The 21,418-nt window shown below is 43.5% G+C and overlaps 1 protein-coding gene across 11 annotated transcripts in view; it reads right to left on the bottom strand.

Annotated features, from left to right (window-relative positions):
• Nucleotides 1–21,418, bottom strand: part of rims2a (regulating synaptic membrane exocytosis 2a) — a 142,089-nt gene that overhangs the window by 79,823 nt on the left and 40,848 nt on the right. The window contains exon 1 of one of the 11 annotated variants that reach the window (XM_071468915.1): nucleotides 16,719–17,322. The exons of 8 other annotated variants lie outside the window; for them this stretch is intronic. In XM_071468915.1, the coding sequence (XP_071325016.1) occupies nucleotides 16,719–16,840 (122 nt within the window). In that variant the 5' untranslated portion in view covers nucleotides 16,841–17,322. Of the gene's footprint in view, nucleotides 1–16,718; nucleotides 17,323–21,418 lie in introns of those variants that run through there. 2 more of the 11 variants (XM_071468916.1, XM_071468918.1) reach the window with 2 other exon arrangements.

The raw sequence follows: 21,418 nt of genomic DNA, 5'->3' as shown, positions 1-21,418 counted from the left end.
GCGTGGTGACACCAGTTCTGTCTGCTCTGCCTCTGCTGCCACTGAAGAAACATGTTAAATAAGAAAGCCAAAAGCAATCAAGGTGAAAATGCAACGCTGCCCCCATGGGGATTGTGCCACCTCTACTTTGCGGATAATGGAGAGAAGTCAAATGAGAACAAATGAGTGGTGCTGTGTTGCAGAGCTCTCCTCTTCGAGAGAATCTGGCCCACTAATGACATAATACATCCTGGAACGGTCTCTATTGAAATAAGATAACCAGAGAAAAAGCACAAGCAGAAGAAAAACAAGCTGAATGTGCGTGTCTCAACCAAGAGCAGTCAGAGAAAAAGAGACGAGAAGAGGAAAAACGCCTCTACTGGTACATTTACAGATGCAGTGTCACTCTCTCTTCCAAGACTGAATCAGCCGGCCGCTCTGTATCTGGGACGCCCCTTAGAGTAAAAGAAATGCAGCCAATCCCCCCGTTACCTAGTGCAATCAAACCGGGTTAAAGTCCTGCAGCAAGCCGACAGTTCAGCTGCGTCTCCTCATGGCCAAATGACGTTGTAGCATCAGCATGACCTGCTTTGTTTCTGTCGGTCTGCTGTGCCCACGGTGCCCTGCCACTCTGCAGGATGTAGATGAATGGCACAGTTTATGACCCTGCTGCAAAGGCTTCTGGGGGCCTGAAATCGAGCCGACTTTCGGGTTTAACACTGTCATCATGTGATCGCTACGATTGGCTGGCCATTCGGTCCTCTGCCTAGGAAGTGATTACATTCCTTGGTTGATTACTAGCTCACATCTATCACCAATCACAAGCAGAGCAGGAGGTCTCACCTAATCTCATTCAGCCTGAGGTCTTACGATCCCTAAACTGAACAAATTACATGGTTTATGTTTTTTTTGTTTTTTTTTTTTTATCCACATGGTGGATATTCAGGCATCAAATCAAATACAGAGGAGGGAGAGAGAGAGTGAGCTATAGAGGGAGGGACAGAGAGAGAGATGGAGAGATTTCTCTGCCTCATAATTTCTGTGCATTAATCAAGGTTTTTTTCCTGTTTCTGCACCATGATGACATAGCTGGTTTTCAGTGACCTGGTTTGACAAGTCCACATGGTTGGTGTGTGTGTGTGTGTGTGTTTGTGTGTGTGTGTGTGTGTGTGTGTGTGTGTAATGACTGCTTGCATCTGGGTGTTGTTCAACTTGTTCAACTGTGTTCATCTTTCCTCCTGCCTCTTTCTTTTAATTCTTCAGCCTCAACACTCTTCACATCTGTCACCATGTCTCTCCATTCACTTTCCCAACGTCTCCCCTCCCTTCTCACTTCAGTCCCTCCCATGAGTTCAACTGCAGATACGCTACCATGTGCTGTCGGTGATGACAGTGATGACAGCTGACTGACGGGAGCATGGAATCAGAGAGGGCAGGTGGGCGATGGGCTGTTGACACAGCAGTTCCCAGGACGGAGGGTGAAGCGAGGGGAAATGGTAAAGGACCAATGGGGTTGTTTTATCAACATGCAGTCAGAGATGGGGCCAGGCTGGAAGGCTCTAAGTACCTTTGAGTGGAGTGTGTATCTGCCTGCCACTCTGGGAGACAAGAAGATGACTTCAGGCCATGAATGATGACACTGCAGGCCTCAGAAGGACTCTGAATGACATTGGTAAATTCTGAATATTTGTCAAAATGCTGCATGTATTTTTTTCTTTAACTACCACAGAATGTCCCATAAATGCCACAGCTTGCTGCAACTAAATATTTTCCCTCCACCCTCTCTGGCATCACTCTGCAGAGTGGCATATAAGTATATAATCCAGGAGAGAGTGATTGCAACGCTGTGCATGCATCACACACTGAAGATGAAAAATGAAAGATGAAAGTTTTTGTTTTTGAAAAATCCAGCTCATGCTCTTACACATAATAATATGCAATAGCCATTCAGACTGTCACAATATTCAAACCTTTGACCTTGTGGTCATGAGACAGCCTTAAATGCTACACCAATGTGTCCCAGTGTGTCCCCTAAACAGAAGTCTGGGGCTACAGAGGAGTTTTATAAGCTAATAATTATGCAACAGAGTCCCTCAGGTGAAAATAAATAAATTGTTAAAGTACAGAATGTTCACACAGCAATGTTATTTTTTTAAACCCACATTTTTACCTGTTTCTTGATCATCAAAATAAACACCGATAACTGACCTGATTTTCAGTTTTTAATTGTAGAAAATGAATAAATAATAAGTTCTACACACATGTACACAGCCTGATGCCTGACAGAACAGTTACATCCACAATAACAGATGGCAGCCACTCCCTCACTTGGCCTCCCTGCTCTGTGGAAAGTTTTGTGTGAAGCAAGTGGACAGAGAAGTTGTACAGCCCCACATCTATCAGCTCAGCTGACAGTGTCTGCAGATCTGTGAGTGTGTTCACTAATTGGCTCCACGAACAGAGACTCCAGCCTCCTGTCTGTGAGCAGACCAACTGGTGCCTTGTGTGCTCATGCTATGTTTATACTCTGTATGGTTAATATATCTTCCGCACTGCACCGCCTGTTAGGTCTCCTTTTTAAGAAGAGACACCGCTACCGCACTATGTAGGCCAAGCCCCAACAGAATATGCCATTAAGATTAGCTACAAGTAAGGACTGTTAGGCTGCTGCTTGCTTCTCCCGTCCCTACAGAGAAAGGTTAGAGTAGCAGAGCATGTGTACATAATTTCCATCGAACCAGGATCGAACAACAGATGTTGCAGTTATGTAGTATGTGCCTTAACCGTTCAGCCACGGGACGTCCAAGCAGTAAATCATTTAATTAATAAACTCTGTTTAGCTGCTTCAGTTCCAGGGTCCTGGGGTTGTGTGTGCTGGCTCACTCTCATACTGTCATGCTTTACTGGGGCACATGAATATGACAGAGCCTTCCTTAATGTTATTAAGATCTATAGGGAAATTACTCTTCTGTAGACAAAAAAATACATGAAATAATTTAAATACATTTTTGGAGCCAGGGAGAAGAACATCCACCAAAATCTGCTTCCCACTGAGAGTTTCTGCACCTAGATTCAGACCCCACTTCAGAATCATCCATTTATTATCTGTCCTTGTTTATCTTCCGCAGGGTCACAGAGATCCAGAGCTCATCAGCTCACAAGTTTAATTTTTCCTCTTTTCTTTCTTCCCTTGTTCTTGTTTCTACTGGATACACACACAAAGTGACTGCATCATATACAGTGAAAATATTCAGCATGATGCAGAATTATTTACTATTTTGTGTCCCTGTATTTAAATATCAGTGTCATCAGTGGCTGTTTTTCCATTAGAGCTCAAACCTGCCTCTATACAACTAATTTACGACGGCACATTTTGGAGGAAACAAAATGAATCAGGGATTCTGTTTTGTATTGACATAATGAGAAAATGTTAATTTACATTTGGCAAGTCACAGAAATGTTGACTATTACAGAAAGATGTTAACTGACAATGTATTTTTTTCTGCAAAAATATCAGATCTGGCAGTACAGTATCCACTTACAACCACTACAGTATCTTTAAACTTCTTCATGGTGATGTTAGGTTCTCCCAGCACTTTGGTTCAGGGTAGACAAAGATCACGATCTGGTGTCACAGTCGTATTTTGTATGCCTACCGCGTGCAACACATAAATGCAGTGCTTCATTGATTAAAAAAAAAAAATTGCCTCTGAAAATAATCCAGCCAGCAGTTACATTTGCCACCAAAATGTCATTGTGAAAACAGTTTCATGATACATACAATATACTGTGTATAAATAATTTAATTTAACATCATTTCTAAGAGAGGATTGTCCCATTTGTGTATTGTACTTCAAGAGCAACTTGAAGAGTAGCTTTTCAGCAGCAGTTTGCTTCCCTCTCAAATGCCCTCTCTAGCTGAAAGCTGAAAAACTGTTCTACCTCTGACAGTCTCCGGTGTGGTCGGAAGTGTGCTTTGCTGCTTGTGTAACCACACCCAACAGTGATGTCCCAGTGTACTGACACACCCTGGAGTACGCTGCATCACTGCAGCAAAGTAAGAAGTTAAACCAATAGAAGTCAGCAAAAACAAAATCACCAGATTTCAGGTAAATTTTTATTGTTAATTTTATGCTAAACTCGAAAGTGACTCTCGTGCATTGACCTGCTGTACAATCGCACACACAGGTAAAATTAAGGTGCAATAAAATGAGTAATGAGTGGTATGAATCCTTTCCCCACACACAAACACATTACAAAGACCTCCTGGTACAACATAACGGAATATCCATGGAGACTCTTGTATGGAGAGCCTTGGTGCGTGCTGCTGTGATATAGCATGGTGATTGCTCAGTGCTTGTCAGTCAGTCATTGTTCGTTTTCACAAAGCGCTTTGTGTTCAGAACATTCTGAGATTTGTTGGGCTTTTCATAACCCAGCAAATGCCATTGTAATCTGACACTGGGCTGTATTTCTGCACTGGGAAAAAATGTCTCAGGAACCATGGTCTCCCCATCTTGTTCCCTCTCTGACACACAAGTAATTGCTCATACACGCACACTCTCCACACATGCGTTTCTTCTTGGTTCTGCTAAGTATGCATTTTTCATTCCAGCGAGCAAGCTGCATTTAAAATCAAAGGCAGTGACGCTGCGCGGCTGTCTGGCTGCACAGAAAGTGAGGAGGTAATGAAAAAAGCTGAGGGGTGAGTCAGAGGATGCTTTAATAATCCTTGCTGCCCAAAATAACATCTCTGGGGCTGGACGGACCGACGACCCTCTTGGGAAACCAGCAGCATTTCAGGCTGGTCTGGACTCATCAGTCCCTCCATTTCCCCACATGCCCCCCCCTTTTCTCCCAACTCCTCTGAGTCTATTATTGTCAACAGATAAGACTGCAGCAGCACGGCACGACGCCGAAGTCAGCCAAGCCCTCCCTGTACCAAATATACGTCAAGACTCCTTAGTCTTGACATATATTTGGGGGGCGACAGGGTGTGTGCACAGGGGACATACAAGCTGCAGGAAGCGTGATTCGGTCAGTGGGTGGAAGGAGTGGCCTGAGAGGTAAGTAATGTTTCTTTGGTTATTGTCCAATCATTGCTGACAAATGGTGATGGAGTCCAGGCTAAATTGCTCTCCATTTTGAGTTCAAGGTTGGGTCTCTTTTGTCCCATATAACACCACGTCCATGGTTGTGCCCGTAGCATTCTGCACTGGGCTGGTGGAGGGGGGGGGGGTGAACCCACCCTCTAATATTACCAATGCCATTCGAAAATATCTGCACAAAACCTCCGGTTTCACTCGACGGTCTTAAATTCCACCTAATCCTGCTCATGTTCATAGCATTCATCTTTTTAGACAAGAAAGATATGCTCTTGACAATAAATCTAACTTCTGTCACATATAAGTATAGTACAGTAAAAGTCAGTAGCCAGTCTTTAACAGAGAAAGAGGCCATAATATTACCTAAATAAAAATGTTTCATTTGTGCAGTGGTCTCATCTGAGGATGTCAACTCTACCTTTCCAGACCTGGCTCAACTGTCATCTGGTTAGCATACTAACAATCAGCACGCAAGCATGCTAACTTAAGCATGTTGATATGCTAAACAAAAGATTTAGAGATATCCTCCCGTGTGTCGGACAAGTAGCCTCGAAAACGACCAATCAGCCAGCCTGTGTTTATTTGCTCAGGTGGGTCTGGCCGGCCTCCTTTTCAGACAGATTTCATTCGTCCTGAGACAGGTTGAGCCATCACAACTATTTATCTGAAATGGGGCAGGTTTCATATGATAACTGACAGAGGACCACTGCTAAAGCATTTCTGTTCACAACCAAGATGGCTGTCACTGGTGTGGAAAGGTCCAGTATGAAACAAAGTGGACATTATGTTTTCTCTAAAAGAAGAACAAACAACTGCACTCACAGCAGTTGTTGATAAGACAGATGTGTTTGCCAGACTACCAACAGGATTTTATGGAAGTTGCTCTTCGCTACATCTCATTTTTCATTGCTCTGAAGTGGTTGTAGGTCTATCCAATCACATCAAGAGCCATTTAGGTCTGCGACCATCGATAAAGCCCACTGGAAACTGAAATTGAACTAGACTAGACCCATTCAGAAATAATAATTGATCTGATGATGCAAGGCTTTTGGAAAAATGTATATTTGACCATTTGTGGCACTAAATGAAAGTCACAGTATCACCAGTATAACCAAATACATGACTTTGATTAAAGACAGCATTCTGATGAATAACCAAATGAATAATTCAATGTTATCAAATAATGTTGTGTTTGAGCCAAAAAGACGTCGAACCACCCAGTCAGGGAACAACCATGGAGCCAAGTCTAAGCCAAGAAACAAAGCCACATTCAAAGTACTGTAGACAAACGTCCCACACACAACTAGAGCTAAACCTCACATGGTTTTTAAAATGTAACTGCTCTACACTCAGAGGCTTTGGCTGGAGTAAAAGTGTTAACTTCTGAAGAAAGAAGTCGCAGATGAAACGAGTTTAGAGCTCATTCATGCCTCAATATTTTCTGGATTTGAACACATTATATCCTGAGTGGGTTGAATGTTAAAACCCCATCACCAAGTTGTAGCTGTAGATGTGTAGGTATTAGAAACCCAGTAGTACTGAGTACAACCTTTCTTTTACAGTGTATATAAAGTGTCTATATAGTGTATATAGAATTGCAATTGTGACAGGCTTAAGCATTTTATGAATGTTGAGATTTTTTAGTACGACAATAACACAATGCAAAGAGAACACAAGAAAAACACGAGGGAGCCCACTTCACTGCAGCTTTTCCATTTATATGTGTCTTTGTTCCACAATAGTACACACTGTATATTGCCTCTGGCAATCCAGCACAGGTCACGTTTACCATCACAGCAGCTATTTTTAACACATCATTTATAAATTAATAATAATAATACAATAGATTTTTGTAGTAAGAGCTGTGTGTGTGGTGGGGGGCACTGTGCACCTTTTGATGACTAGAAACTTTCTGCAAAAATGAACTGATCATAACTAGAAGTCTTTTTTTCATATGGGCATGTGCAGATGTGGGATCAAATGTTAAATATATACTTCTTTCATATGCCACAAACTGTTCATCTGCTTGGACTCTGCTTGACACAAACAGCGGCCTAAATGGGTAGTGCACAGATTGCCAGGGAAAGCATAAGCACTCTCCAATTACATCCACGAGGAAGGGAAGCCACTGCAGCCAAGTTACCCCAATGCATCTCTGTGGCTGGGGCCTGGGCCTAATCAAATCAACATGGACGCTACTTACAGTATCGTTCACTGATTGCCCAGCTTAACAAACTCTGATATGCACCGACTACAGAGGAACTGACTTGAAGTCCCACTGCACGCACAGTGAACTAGTGCTGAAAATTCAGCTCTGTCAGTGACTCAGTAACAAAAGACAGGAAATAAGCCACAGCAGCAAAATCTACAAAATGTTTATTTGGAAAATAACTGAGACACAGTCACACAGTTTTGTCCCACAATGTGCCAATTTAGTCATGCAACATTTGACAAGTGCAGAAAGCAGAATAATGTGAGGTGTGACACAATCTTATTTTCTCAATCCTGCTCTGGGACTAGTTAGCAAGCAGATAGAAATATGTCCCGAAAATGCCATTAATTTCAGTGTATTTTTCAAATTCATAAACTACTGTTCCCGACATCTTCTCTATTCCAGCTCCACAGTCTTTCCCCAAGTCTTTCTCAAATTGAACTCAAACAGATTGGCTGCTAGAAGGCTCGCCTGCAGGCAGACAGGAAGCTGTACATAATGGGAAGACGGTGCCTTCAGAGCTCTCTTCTGAAACACTTTCCTTGTCATTACACACACACACTCACACACACACACACACACACATAGATCAAAGAAACATTGTGGAGCTCTGTTAAATACAAGGGTTGAAGAGTTTGGGAAAGCCAACAAGCAAATGTATATGGAAGATACTTGTCTATATAATTAAAAGAGATTCCAATTACTTTACACAAGTTTTAGAAGGTGACACATAAGATATTACTCAATGACCATTTTTTAAAGTTTTTGCCTTTATTACGATAGCTGCAGTAAGAGAGGGACAGGAAAGTCAGGAGAGAGAGGGGGTGGTATGCAGCAAGGGGCCTCAGGCCGGACTCAAACCCAGGCCACTGCAGTTATGACTAAGCCTTAATGGTATGCTCTCTACCAGGTGAGCCACCGGGTCGCCCCTTCAATGACCATTTTTAATGATTAGTACATCAGTGCTGCTTCATCCTCAGAAAGAATCTAGTCAAACTAATAATGTAGGACAGATGGACACAACAGGAACTCAACAACTTCAAGCTTGAGAAAAATGCAGTAAAGACGAGATATTGTCTGAAAATTAAAATGAAATTAGAAATTGATTAGACAGTGCCCACTCAGATGCAAAACATAGCTCATGTTTTCCAATATAGCTGCAGCACTACCTGATGGATTTTTTACCATATTTTAAAAATGCGAGCTTTGTGACAAAGCTTGGCCTTTTCCTCTGCTTCTCATGAAAAAGCCACTTGCTGTGTCCCTGTGTGCTCAGCAGAAAGACCTTTTCTCCTGCGCTCAATGGCATTGACAAGCCAACGTCTCAATCGATGAACCCATGGTCAGACCTTTGCAGGGCGAGCCCCAGACCAAAGGGCTGTGTGGGTTAATTGTAATTGCATAGGACAGCGTCTGTAACACATGCCCTCAGCCAGGGAGCTGAAGTGGCCAGAGGGGCCGTGGTCTGAGAAAACATTTAATCTATGACAGCAGTTAACTTCACCCAAGGATGTTAGGAGATGATGAACCTAAACTTATCTCTCACCTTTTTAATCACATTTACCCTCCTTTTTTCACTTAAATTCCTAGAATATTGTTCACCACAGAAAGTAGCACCACTGATCTGTATTATGTGCAGATAGGGTGTGTAAATTATTTTCCATACAGGCAGGGCCAGTAACTGGGTCGCTGGTTTACATTTGATGTACCACTGCACCAAAATCCAAAAACAGCCCTCAAACTTTGCTATATTTGTACAAATGAAAGCTGAAGTGTGGTGAAGCAAACGAGGGGAGAGGAATGCTATACAATTCAGTAAGCGTGGAGAAGACTGTGAACGGTCTTCTAACAGGATCAAGAGAGACATATGAATAAATGGGTGGAAGCCCGGCTGGTGAAAAGAGAAAAATCTTCAAAGTCAGCTTTCCTCTTTCTAGCCACCCCTGGAGATCAGATCAAGAACTATCCTAAAACCTAATGAACTAGTAAACACTGGGAATTAGATGAATATTACATGGGGTTTCATTAATGCCAGCCAGCAGACTCCAAAAATAATGAAGGCGAGAAGCAGAAGTGGGAGGAGACAGTTACTGGAGCTTCTTCTTCTCTGTTTACTCAGCATCTGCCTGCCGGTGAAGGAGGCTTTTGATCACTCCTCGGCTGGGTTCTCCTCTTTGCTGCGTGGCAGGAGAAGCCCAGGGAGGCTGCCGAGCACCGCCAGGGCCGGCTCATTTGCAACACAAATGAACTGAGCTAATTGTACACGTGTGGGGAGACGGGGGAGCTGCACACACGGTGCAATGTTTGCAAAATATGGAAATAATTAATCTCATTGAGCTTGTGAAATACCATCAGTGTTGCAAAAGAGGATTTGAGCACGGGCTGGGGATGAGACGGATGATGATAGCAATGGGCTGGATAGACGCAGATGTTTAGATTAGGCTTTTTCATTATTGCTTTATCACACAGCTTCTTCAAGTATATTTTTGGTAATTGAATAAATTGGAGCATGAAACAGATTTGGATTTGGGGCTCAGCAACAGGATTATGTGTAAAGCAGTCTTTTTCCCATTCATGAAACAATGCATGCAAATGTTATGCTATCAGGTCAGTTGTGCATTGGGTATGTGGAGTGGAAATAGTAATATTACTAAAACAGATTCCACATACACAGTCAGCACTGTAACTGGCTCAATGACAGTAGAGTTTGAAATGTTTGTTCAGTTGTGTCACATGGACTCCACTGCACTGAGTAACAGGGATTTAGCTAAGAAATCCCACCTCTTGACCTTCCAAAGCTTTGACCTTTTAAGCCTCTTTAATCAATAAATCAAATGTAAAACAAGAATGATGATGCTGTGAAGTACCTTTAGGAGTAGATAGCCAGGCTTTCAATTAGCAACTCCACTGACCATCAAGGCCAAACGCACACTCCAGCACTCCAACTAAGATCCCGCACTGACGGGGAGCTACGACAGCAGAAGCAGTCAAATTTAACCCCTCTACAAATGGGTAAATTGTTACTGACATTGACAAATGCATCACACATCAAGGCATATGGTTGAAAGCAAGGCACTATCCATGCACCGTGTGCAGTTTCTCTTCTCTCTCGGCTATTTAAAAACAAGATGACATCAGACATCTGTTTGGGAGCAGAGAAAAAGAGGCTTTTTAAGAGGAAAAAGACCTCCCAGGGACTGGGCTTGAAACACATGAACATACAAGTGCAGCCGCATGTACACTCACAAAGAAAACGCAAGGACACACACACACACACACACACACAGAGGAGATGAGTCTCAAATTTACGCCACTCAGCAGCCATTCTCTTTAGTTCATCACTGAGTGGAAAGAGAAGAAGTAGTTAAGGACCTGGGGCACAGTTGGGAGTGGCTTCTAATGCTGAAGTGAAATTTAGTTTTACTGGGAGGATACTATGCCCAGTGTAACTCAACCATTAATGACATGTTAAGGTTGAGGATCACACACACAGAAATGCATGCACGCACGTGCCTATTCAGCCTTTGAGGGAATCAGTCTCGCTCCATGAGCATGAAAGGAGCCCAGATGTCAGCACTCTGTACAAGCTGAGGCTGAAGTAGTCCCTCTCTCTTTTGTTGTTCCAGGAACCTCTCTGTACCTTCCTCATCCTGTTTCACTGCTGAGAACAGGCTGTCCAGTCCGACCTATATGCAAGGTACATTTTACTGGGTGATATCACATGTACCACTGGCTGTTGGACTGTGTCATGTAACCAAACCTTGGCAAAGGCAATGTCACGTCCCTCTCTGGGCAGCAGCATTCGCAGCAGTGGCTGCAGGTCTGGGGCTGGGGATATTAGCCTGATCCTTATCTATCTACACAGCCCACCACAGCCTACCAGTTCTCTCTCTCTCTCTGTTTCTTTCTTCCTCTCTCACTCTCTGTCTGATGCTGAGATATGATTTGGTGAGAGCAGAGAGGAGCAGAGAGGAGTCGAGCATATCGATTCAGCCTCTACCGCTGTCTTTCTCGCACTATTCATCCCCTTTTCCTCTGCGCTGCTATCATTCCAACTCTCTCCACTTTATCTCTCCCTCTCTATCCACTTCTGTTCTTTCTCTCTCCAGTGTGCAATCATAATAACCCCTCTCTTAGACGCCCAGGCAATAAACCAGGGTCTCCCTTCTTCCTGCACATATCTCCCTTGGCGAGGACAAAACCAATAAAGGGCTGGCTTAATTACAGCTGCTGAGTGCCGCCAACACCCGGGCACAACACCACGGGGCTGAGGGTGGGCTGAGGGTGGGCTGATGGTAGGCTGAGCGTGGGCGAGGTGTGACGGGACGTTGAAGAGGCTGGAAAATAAACTACTGAGGATACAGCGAAGCCTCAGTTTGACTCCTACACCTAAATCCTCAAGATGCTACTTTATAGTACTCACAGTACTCACAGAGCTGAAAAAAGGTGATGGCAGCCTTGAGGCTGGCTGGTAAAATGTACGTAGGGACAAAGAAAGTGTAATGCTCTCCCCTCCCTACTGCCTACTGCTGAGAAGCCCTTCAGCAAGGCATTTAATTCCCAGTAGCTCCAGTGGAGCAGCTAAGTCAGCTTGATTTTGCATCTGCAAGGTGTTAATATGTAACTGTGGGAATGTGTTATACTTGATAAGGAGGGTAAAAACAGGGCATAGGTAAATGTCATGTACACTACAGTGTGGCCAATGATATATCAAGGTGGATACACCCCCAGATGAACACAAGTGTCCGGGACTGTGAAGAGCCAAGGGAGGGACTGCTGTGAATTCATGTCCTTGTCTCTGGTTTCTAGGTCTGCAGTCTGCCTCCTCCTCCTCCTCTCCCCCCTTATTCCTCCTGCCCCTTTCCTCTCATTTTCCTCCTCTCCTTTCCCCCAGTTCTGTCACATCAACATGAATCTGGGGCTCCAGGGGTTCAGAGTCCCACAAGCTGCAGCCTGCTGTGTCTGCCTCATCTACAGCTCTGTCACCATGGTGACTGATGCCTGGGTGTTCCTGCCTCCTCCTGCTACTTTCTGTCTTCCTTTCTGTTTTCTTTACTTGCTTTGCCTCTCCACTGAGCTCCTCTCACTTCACATCCACAATGCTTATCAATACATTCTGACAGGAAGCTGCGAGAGCACAAATCCAAATGGAAGGTGTGTGTCTCATATGCTACATGTATGATGGATTGGATGTGAGCATTTAATGAAGTTACTGAAAGCCTTTCGAAGTAAAGTAATCACGTCAATGTGCAACTTGTCTAGTGTAATGGAACACGCAAAACAAACCTGTTTAATTCCTTGTGCTTCTCTGTTTATTCTGTTTGTACCAGAGTAAGCTTCTGTACAACATGTGCAGGACTGATTTACACACCAAAGAGACCTAAAGCAAAACAGAACAGGCCTCACTTTGAATTGCTCAACTTATTCATAAGGAAACAAAGGCCCAGACATGTCCAGATGCTGTCCAGACCTGAGTTGTCTAGTAATGAGTGCACCATCAGCTGTAGCTGTGGGTGAACAGTACAGACATTTAATAATCCTGATAAACACACCACCAATGATTCACTGCCAATGAGAAAACATTGCTACGCCAGTAGGTTGCTGCTTTTCAACATAACAGTGGCTTGTATAGAAAACTGGTCAGACTCAAGGAGTTACATGTCTGTTATGTAATACTGCTCCAATAGAAAATAATGTGAGGGCACCCACTGATCTTACAAACATACGTTGCTCCAGTAGCTCGGTCTGGTCTGGTCTAGGTCTGATCAAATTAGCTGCTACAGATGCAATGCTGAAAAGCTCACATTTGGATCTTGATTAAGGCACCTCATGCCTCCTAAAAGAAATTAATTTCGGTTCCATTAGCTTGCATTACAGCTGTTTCAAGAAATCTTTTCTGTACTATCTGTGTATTCATATTTTTTTTGCAGTCTGCAGAGGGTGGGAATGAGTGGAATCGTGTTTGTTACAGCTAATATAAAAACAAGGGGTCGATCAAGTTTCAAGACAAAATGCATCAGTAATTTTCAACATATTAGTCTGAGTACTTTGGTTTACATGGTTTACTTCTGGTTTACACAAACAGGATTAGTCCTGGCATTTGTTAACATGTCAAGGCAGGGGAATGGCATTGAGAGAAGACACTGGAGCAAAGTTGTGTCTCCAGACAGATAGGAGATGAAAATCTACAATAGAGAAACTCCAAAGTGACTTGCTCCACTCTCCGTCTTTTCATCACAATAAATGTCACGTTGTTAGAGTGAACATCCCTGTTAGATGCCTTCCTGTGTCTTTTTAATCAGGATTAACAGACAGGAAACGTACATCATCATTTCTATTGATCAAACATTACACCTTATCACTATGGCAACCCCATCGTTGGAAGGGACAAGTGAGGAGCTGGGGATGGGTGTGGGAGGGGGAGAAAGCCAGGGGGTTTCCACTTCATAGGAATCTTCAGTGTAAAAGTGACTGGTGGAAACAAGTTGGTTTTGCTCCTATCTGTACACGCTGTACTGCCCATATAAGCCTTAAAATGAAGAAGTGCACAGCTGCAAATATGGTGTCACTGCAGGAGGACAATATATGAGACTGCGGGATGAAGTAAACATGAGTATGAAGATGACTCGCTGAAATCACACCCAAGATTTTGCGGCCCGTTTGGAATCATTAAACAGCAGCAATATGGGTTTTATTTAATATGCTGGGTTTCAAACACAGTGCTGCTTCCAATACACTGCATTTATTCAGAAATTCAAATGCTGCTATTCATATCTCACTTATACTGTATCACAAGCTTTACAAAAGGCTCGTGTTGTAAAAGACTATAAGATGTATACCACAAAATAATAATAACATCCCTTCTATGGCTTCATATGACAGTCCAACAACAGACATGCTTTGGTCTCAGGCATTTCAGGGAAGCAAGCTCAAAGGGCTGCTGCAGTGGGGGTGTGATAGGGTGGTGGGTGTGTGTGTGTGATTAGGGTAGTGAGTATGGTTGCAGTTTAAATGTAGTGACCACTCAATTCAAAACCATTCAGGCCTTCTAAGAACAGATCCCCACACCCCATTAGGACCTCTGCTGACGCACACATGCATAATACATGGAATATGGATCTAAAAGCATACAGGCCATTAGCTGGCCTGGCCTGGGCAAGAAAGAAACACAGAGAGCGAGAGGGAAACAGACTTGCACAAACACAGCTCTGATCGAACGGATGGCCAAGCTGGTTAGCCACTGATAACAGCACACACTGCTGGTTTGCAGAGTTGTGTTTTTGTTGTGTGCCTGTGAGCTACATTACAGACCCAGAAAATAGTGGACGAAAAGGCTGACACTGGCCCCAAAGTCCCAAATAAGTTAGCACTTTTGTACCTCCAGTTCCCTCATCCTGAAGTCTATGGATTTTTTGAATGGGGTTCTGGGTATATGACTAAAGGTCTGTGGTTAACACAAACTCAACACGTTTTCATGTTTTATTCAACAACATAAAATATTTCAGTAAATACCTCAGTCATGTTTTTAAGAAGAAGTTTTCAAGCTTTTATGTGTCTTAAAAACGTCCGGTTACTGACAAGCAGCTAAATGAGACTACAGAGGTTGTCGGGGACATTAAATGTCATCACCAGTTTACGGCCTTGTGTTTATACTCGCACTTTTGCAAACTATTACTAACTCTGTAACTTTTATACAGAGGTAAGAGCTAAATCACATGACGAAGTTTAGCAGTGATTAAACTGCAGTCATGCGACTGTAGTGCAGGTTGTTTATAGCTTAATATTAGCTTTTTACTCCAGGAGATTGTATTTAGACTTCAAAAATAATAAAAGTGCTGAATTTGTGTAGATTGTCGTGCTGAACATAACATGCAAGTACGATACACAGTCACAGAGCTTATTTTGTGCCAATATAAAAATCCAATTGGCTTTTCGTTGAGGGAACCGGGGTGATGCTAACTTCCGGGTTGGCACTGAGAAATACTTCATCCCTGTAGCATTCTATTAAAACTAAAGCTGCTCACATGAAGACTTTTAACATTTAGTTGTATCAAATAGCCAACTGCAAATATGACCATTTCGCATAAAAAAGCCTTGTCCTGTCATCAGCTTCCATTCAGAGACTGTTTCTACTGAAGGATTTTGCTAGGAAGAAAAAAGGGTAGTGATAGAAAATAAGTTCAATTTAATCAGTCAGATGTGATGATTGCTGGATCACAGTTTCCAGGCACAGAGCCCCCTGTTCAGCCCTTCCAGTGGCTGAGTGTTCTGGCCATGTAATGTGAGGTGGCAGAGAGCCCAGCAATGCTGTAAATTATTTCTGACGGTAGGGTGGGGGACAAGAGGAAAAGACTTGCAGTCCCTGGAGACAGACAGTGCATGTTGTGGAGATACGGTGCCTGCATCTATACCACGAAAGAAAAGAGGCCTGCGTGTTCTCTCAGCCCTGCGGCTGCAGGAACATGGGTCTGTTTGCAAGTTTGGAGCCCTTCTGCAGTCTGCATAATGTGTCTAACAGCCATGCCTAGCCAGATGACCAGGGGCCTCTCCGCGGGGGAACAGAGCATTTAGCAGACTAATCATAATATGCTCCAATGCATCTAAGTGAGATCCAACTTCTCTCTCTCTCGACACACCACACAAGCACTTCTTTTCCAGCAAACATGAAAATAGCAGTAACAGGGTCGCTAAAAGCTGGCATACAGCTTTTTTTCATTTCTACTCTGTAACTCTTTGTGTAAAGACTTGTGGATATGATACGGTCATATGGTTGTTAATGTTTTTCTGCAGCTGAGACAGTATTTTATCAGTCACTCATATCCGCTCTGATATGTATACTTTCACTTGCTCCAAGAAACATGAGGGCGTGTGTGTGAGTGTGTAGGTGTCCTATCTGTGGGTGTGTTGGGGGTGGTGTTTCCATCCCTGGACTCTTTTAAAATGTACGATGAGCCCCCCCCCCCCACCCCCATGTCCTCCTCTCAGACACAGCAGCAGAGTACACATGCTGCAGCAGCGGTGCACGCGCACACATACATACACGGCTACGTGCGCAGCCCCGTCACACCTCGGCATGGTCACAGTCCACCGAAACGCTTCATTTTAGCAACCCACTCCCCTCCACCCACCACCCACCACCCACCACCACAACCTCCTCGCAAACAGTCAAACGCGGCACATGCGCGCACACGGCAGACCGCGGCAGCAGCAGCAGCGGCACTGATCGGCCCCATCATCCAGCCAGGAAATATCTGCAGCAGCAACAGTACTCGGCTGTACTGTAGGTTGTTATTACGCAGGCTGGCTGCCGATCGATAAACGCAACAACCCCCACCCCCACCCCCCCCAATACTCCTTTGACATACCAACGGGGAAGCCCTTCCTCATAAATCAGGGCATGTCTTTACAAAGGAATCACTCACCCGATGTTGCTCAACGCCTGCTCGAACAGCTCCGTCTGTAAGATGTTCTGAGGCGCCGAGAAAGCCCCGTTGAAATGTGATAAAACCGAGCTACAGAACTGACGCAATGTCTCAAACTGCATTTTCCCCCTCCGTTTTCTTTTATCCTTAGTAAGTGATCACCCTTTTTCCTTTCACCAACAATACATCCCAAAGCCTGCGCTCTCTCCGGACGCCCCCCTCCAAACATACACCTCCTCAGTATTCTGTTGTTATTATTATCTCCCGGGGCGCATTAAAGGCAGAAGAGGCGCCGATCAAGTTCCATATTTCTGCTGCCGCTCCTGGTAAAAAGTGTCCTTAGATGAGACGCATTCCGGGCGGGATCCTTCGGTCATATTGCTTCGGACCTGAAAAGGGAGGTAGTGCCGGTGCCGGAAATGTGCCTTTTCTTCCTCTCACTGTGGCTAAATTCTCTTCTCGGTGTGCAGGAAGGCGAAGGGGCGCCCGGAGGAGAGAAGAAGAATCCTCCTATACGGCAGCCAGCAGCAGCAGCAGCAGCAGCAGCAGCAGCAGCATCGCGTACCGGCGCATCAGCTGCTGCCTCACATTCAACTCATATTTCTGCCGCCTATGAAGGGAACACGCTCGCTAGCACACGCACAAACACACACACACACACACACACACACACACACACACACACACTATGGGGCTGATATGCAATCGTGCGCACTCTTTGCCATATCTCTGCATCTTCTATCATGCACTCTTTGGGACGCGCACAGCAGCAGATAGACCACAATACAATATAGTGTAGAAAGGCGATGCTGTCGTCAGGTTTTTTCTCCTTATATCCCATATCTGGCCTCAGAGCATCAGCTCCTCATCAGTAATAAAGGAGGACAGTCCTCATACCTCTGAAACGGAGCGTGTCTGTCTGCGAGAAAAGGGCACACATAAAAGCGGGGTTTCCCGAGGGATTGCTTATTTATTTAATTAATGTTTCTCCATTTTATTCAGTCAGTGCCTCTGCATGTAACCATAATCAGCTGAAAGGAATCCTGAGGCACAAAAAGGTTCCTTAAGTATTTGATATTATTAAACATTTTTACAGGACAATGGAAGTCCATGTGGAAGTACTTGAACATGGAACGATTATGAACATTTCACCTTTCTGGTTTCTTCTATATCTAAACACAGCAAGACCAAGCAGGACGATCACCTGTGTGTCTGTGTTTGACAGCTTCAGTATTTTACTCTGGGAGATAAAGTATAAGTAGCTATTCAGCAGTGAGCACAATAATGGAGCCTTATATCTATTACATCTATATACATCTGCATGTATTGTAGAACACCTTTTTATTTGTTGCACAACATATTGTCGCTGATGTGATGAGCAAAACCTACAAAAATAAGACCTACACGGTAAAAGTCCAATTGATGTTCTATCAGCATTGTTGTGTAAAGCATTGTAGTATCTTTTTTTAAATCAGGACCTAATTTTTTAATTTAAGTGCAGTTTACCTGCAGTCACTGATTATAACGTCTTGAAAGCAACCGAGCATTGCAATTATATTGCTCTATACATAACAGATGTTTGACTTGTCTTATTAGAAGAAGCATGTTAACATTATTGTGTCCCAGTAAGCCATGGCAGTGTGATGGTGGTGAGCCAGCATACACACCGCCAGGACCTTGAAACTGAGACAGATAAAGGGAATTCAGCTGTCATTCATTGTGTTATTTACACCTGTGCTTTTCCTGCTGTCACATGTCTGAATGTCTCCGTGGATGTAACAAGCTGCTGAAACCAGCTTCACAACTGAGCGCCCAACTCAAAGAAGTTCACACGCTAATCATATTATAAAGCACTTATTTAAAAGTGAACACAAAACTAAGCATTAATGTTATTACGCCAAATGTCTACTGTAAGCATCAAATAGATTTTGAAGATTTCATTTCTAGTTCAGCTATGACCTGCACCACTTACTGTGGTTGTAAACACAGGAGTTTGACAGTGCAACTATAATCGACATTTCAGGTATGCTTCCTTTGAATCTCACTTCCAAATAAGTGGTCCAGATAACTGCAGGTAAACTGAAGTGTTCGATCGCTCATGTTTCTGGCCTATTGGACTCCATCCAAAGTTTAGGGTGTTGCATCATCATCTGATCACAGCAAATTGTAAGTAAAATGTTACCTTAAATCATAGGAATGACGACCAAAACTAAAACTCTCAATGTCAATGTGAACCACTACTTTAAGGTGTAGGAAGCACCGTCTCTTCAGCTGATGAAATATGTGCCTAGATTGGGCCCACATAGGGTAACACATAGGACTGAACTGAGGCAGACTAGATTAGACTAAGCAATGATGAAACAAACAGTGCAAAGCTAATCTGCACTGGACTGGGCTGGATGTTAAAGATCCAGTCCAAGCTGAAAGTGTTCTGCTTCCTCTAATGTTTTTGGCAGCCTTAACATTTCTCTTGCCTGACTGAATGTGTTCAAAAAAATGCAGAATCTGAAGAAATTCCTCCAGTGAGTATGTTCCAATCCCAGTGTAATCGTTGTTTCATCAGCCTCACCCAACACTGCAGCTGTCCCAGCGTATCTGTGTGTTCATTCAAATGACACCTCCGAGACCAAGATAAATTAGAAGCCTTCCCAAGTTATTTCTCCTTATAAATAGACTGTCAGCTTTTTCCCCTCCTTTCTTCAGCAGAACACATCCAAGAGTTAATTTAAACATTCTTTAAGATTAATGAAAGTGGGTTTTGGTGCTTATGCAGTGGGAGTTCTATTTATGGACTCTCTGCGATCCATCATCAGCATTATCCTATGAATTTTCAGACAGCCAGTTTCCTGTTGTGTCACTGCAAATGTGGGCAATGCCAAAGCCAGTATCATTCCCTGGTACCATCCATATCCACCTCTTTAGCCACATTTAATATACAGTGGCAAGGGCCTGGTATGGAACAGACAGTGACTGACTGACTGATCTATTGTCTGATCCATAGTCAGTCTGATCATCCATTAACAGCACCTTAGAAAAGCACGCCATCTGAGGAGAAGATGGTTAATGTACTGCAGTTGCATAGAGACACAAAACACCATTATCCTGCATCATTCTTAAAAGTTTACAGCACTGTAGCTTTTATTACACTGTGTAGTTACAGATGATGCCTCGCTCTTTGCTGTGCCATTGTAGGTTTGAACTCAGAATATAGAGACATAATGGATGGGAGATTCAACAAGGACAGCAGAGAGACAAAATTTTACCTAGACAGGGGAAAAAATATGTCTATTTTGCAATGATAACCATGCTGTGTGTGTGTGTATGCGTCAGTGTTGCGCACTAGCCTCACCACACTGTAAAAGCACTGAAGGTATGTACACTTACATACCAACACTTATTGCTGGTTAATGGGCAGGTGTGCTGGATATATCCAGGTATAGCAAAACATCAGGTAATTAAGCCAAACATTTTCCAGAGGAGCTCTCCAACCTCTGCAGCTTCTGAGTGTATTAAGAAGTAAATACAAGGCTGCAATGGCAGGGAGAGGACACACAGAGCTAATGAGTTATGTCTCCAAACACACTGTGGGCACAGGCTTGTGTGTGCTGGTTGGTCCCTGTGCTAGACAATGTTGTATGTGACCCACCAAGTATACCTATATATGGTCAGCATAGAATAGGTACAAGGACATTGGCTGAATTGAGATGGAGTCAAATTCACCTCCTTTTCCTACTGCACATGCTCTTAAATGTGAGTGTGCCTATAAAGAAGTGTATACTGTATATATGACTCAGTGCCACTCTCCCTTTGGCTTCAGGCTACTCAGTGGGTTCGTTCACCACTGAATGGCACAACATGTAGTCTACGTTTCCTAGCTTCCCATTGGGAAGTCTGGTCTCGTAGGCATAGAGGACCAGCAGAGAGACAAGGGCATCTGTTAGTCTGTAAGCTATATGCTTGCTGCGACTGCCCAAGGGTTATGGAAAACAAAACCTGATCTCACAGCCTTGATGAAGCACAAGAGAGAAATAGGGGGTGTGTTCCTGTGCAGAGTTTCAGTGCTGCCGGTATGACCTTAGCCATTTCACTTTCTTCCTCTTATCACAGGTATGTTGTCCAAGCCTGAAGAAGTTCAGACATTCAAGGTAAAGCCCTAAGTAATAATTGGCCTGTATATGTCCACATATAAGTTTGGACCAATTTAAGTTAAAGCTAATGTTGCAATTAACAAATGCTGTGCTGCCTTACACATGAGAAGGAGCAAACAAGGACATGAGTGAATGAAACATTTTCTGAAATGGCTCTCTGCCTAGCTTCCTGCTGTGGAGATAAATTCTTCAGTGTGTAGATTCTGACTATGAGCCTCTCTTCCTTCCTTTAGAAGAAGAAAGAGGAATGAGCCCCCATGTGGACATCAAAGTAACTACCTTACTTGACACCAGTATCAAGAAATAAGCAACCAGATACAGGATTCACAAGCACAGCAGGTCTGTGTTGCCAGCATCTGAGAGCGCTCTACTCAGAGGGGTCATTTACTGCATATGACAATTGGAACGCAGCGTTCTGAATCATAATGAGGCCTGCTCTTGCTTTTCTACTTCTCTTCACAGTGTCTTCACTGGCTTAAAAACATTCCTAATGACAAAAAAGTTCAACTCAAGTTTTTAAAAATTGATTTTCTCTCGAAGGAAGAAATAATA

This window comes from Trachinotus anak, unplaced genomic scaffold (genome assembly GCF_046630095.1).
Source record: "Trachinotus anak isolate AG129_WGS33_773 ecotype Australia unplaced genomic scaffold, CSIRO_AGI_Tana_v1 ptg000032l, whole genome shotgun sequence".
In the NCBI taxonomy this organism is placed as follows: Eukaryota; Metazoa; Chordata; class Actinopteri; order Carangiformes; family Carangidae; genus Trachinotus; species Trachinotus anak.
The sequence above is the reverse complement of the archived record's forward strand: the minus strand, read 5'-3'. Positions and strand labels throughout refer to the sequence as shown.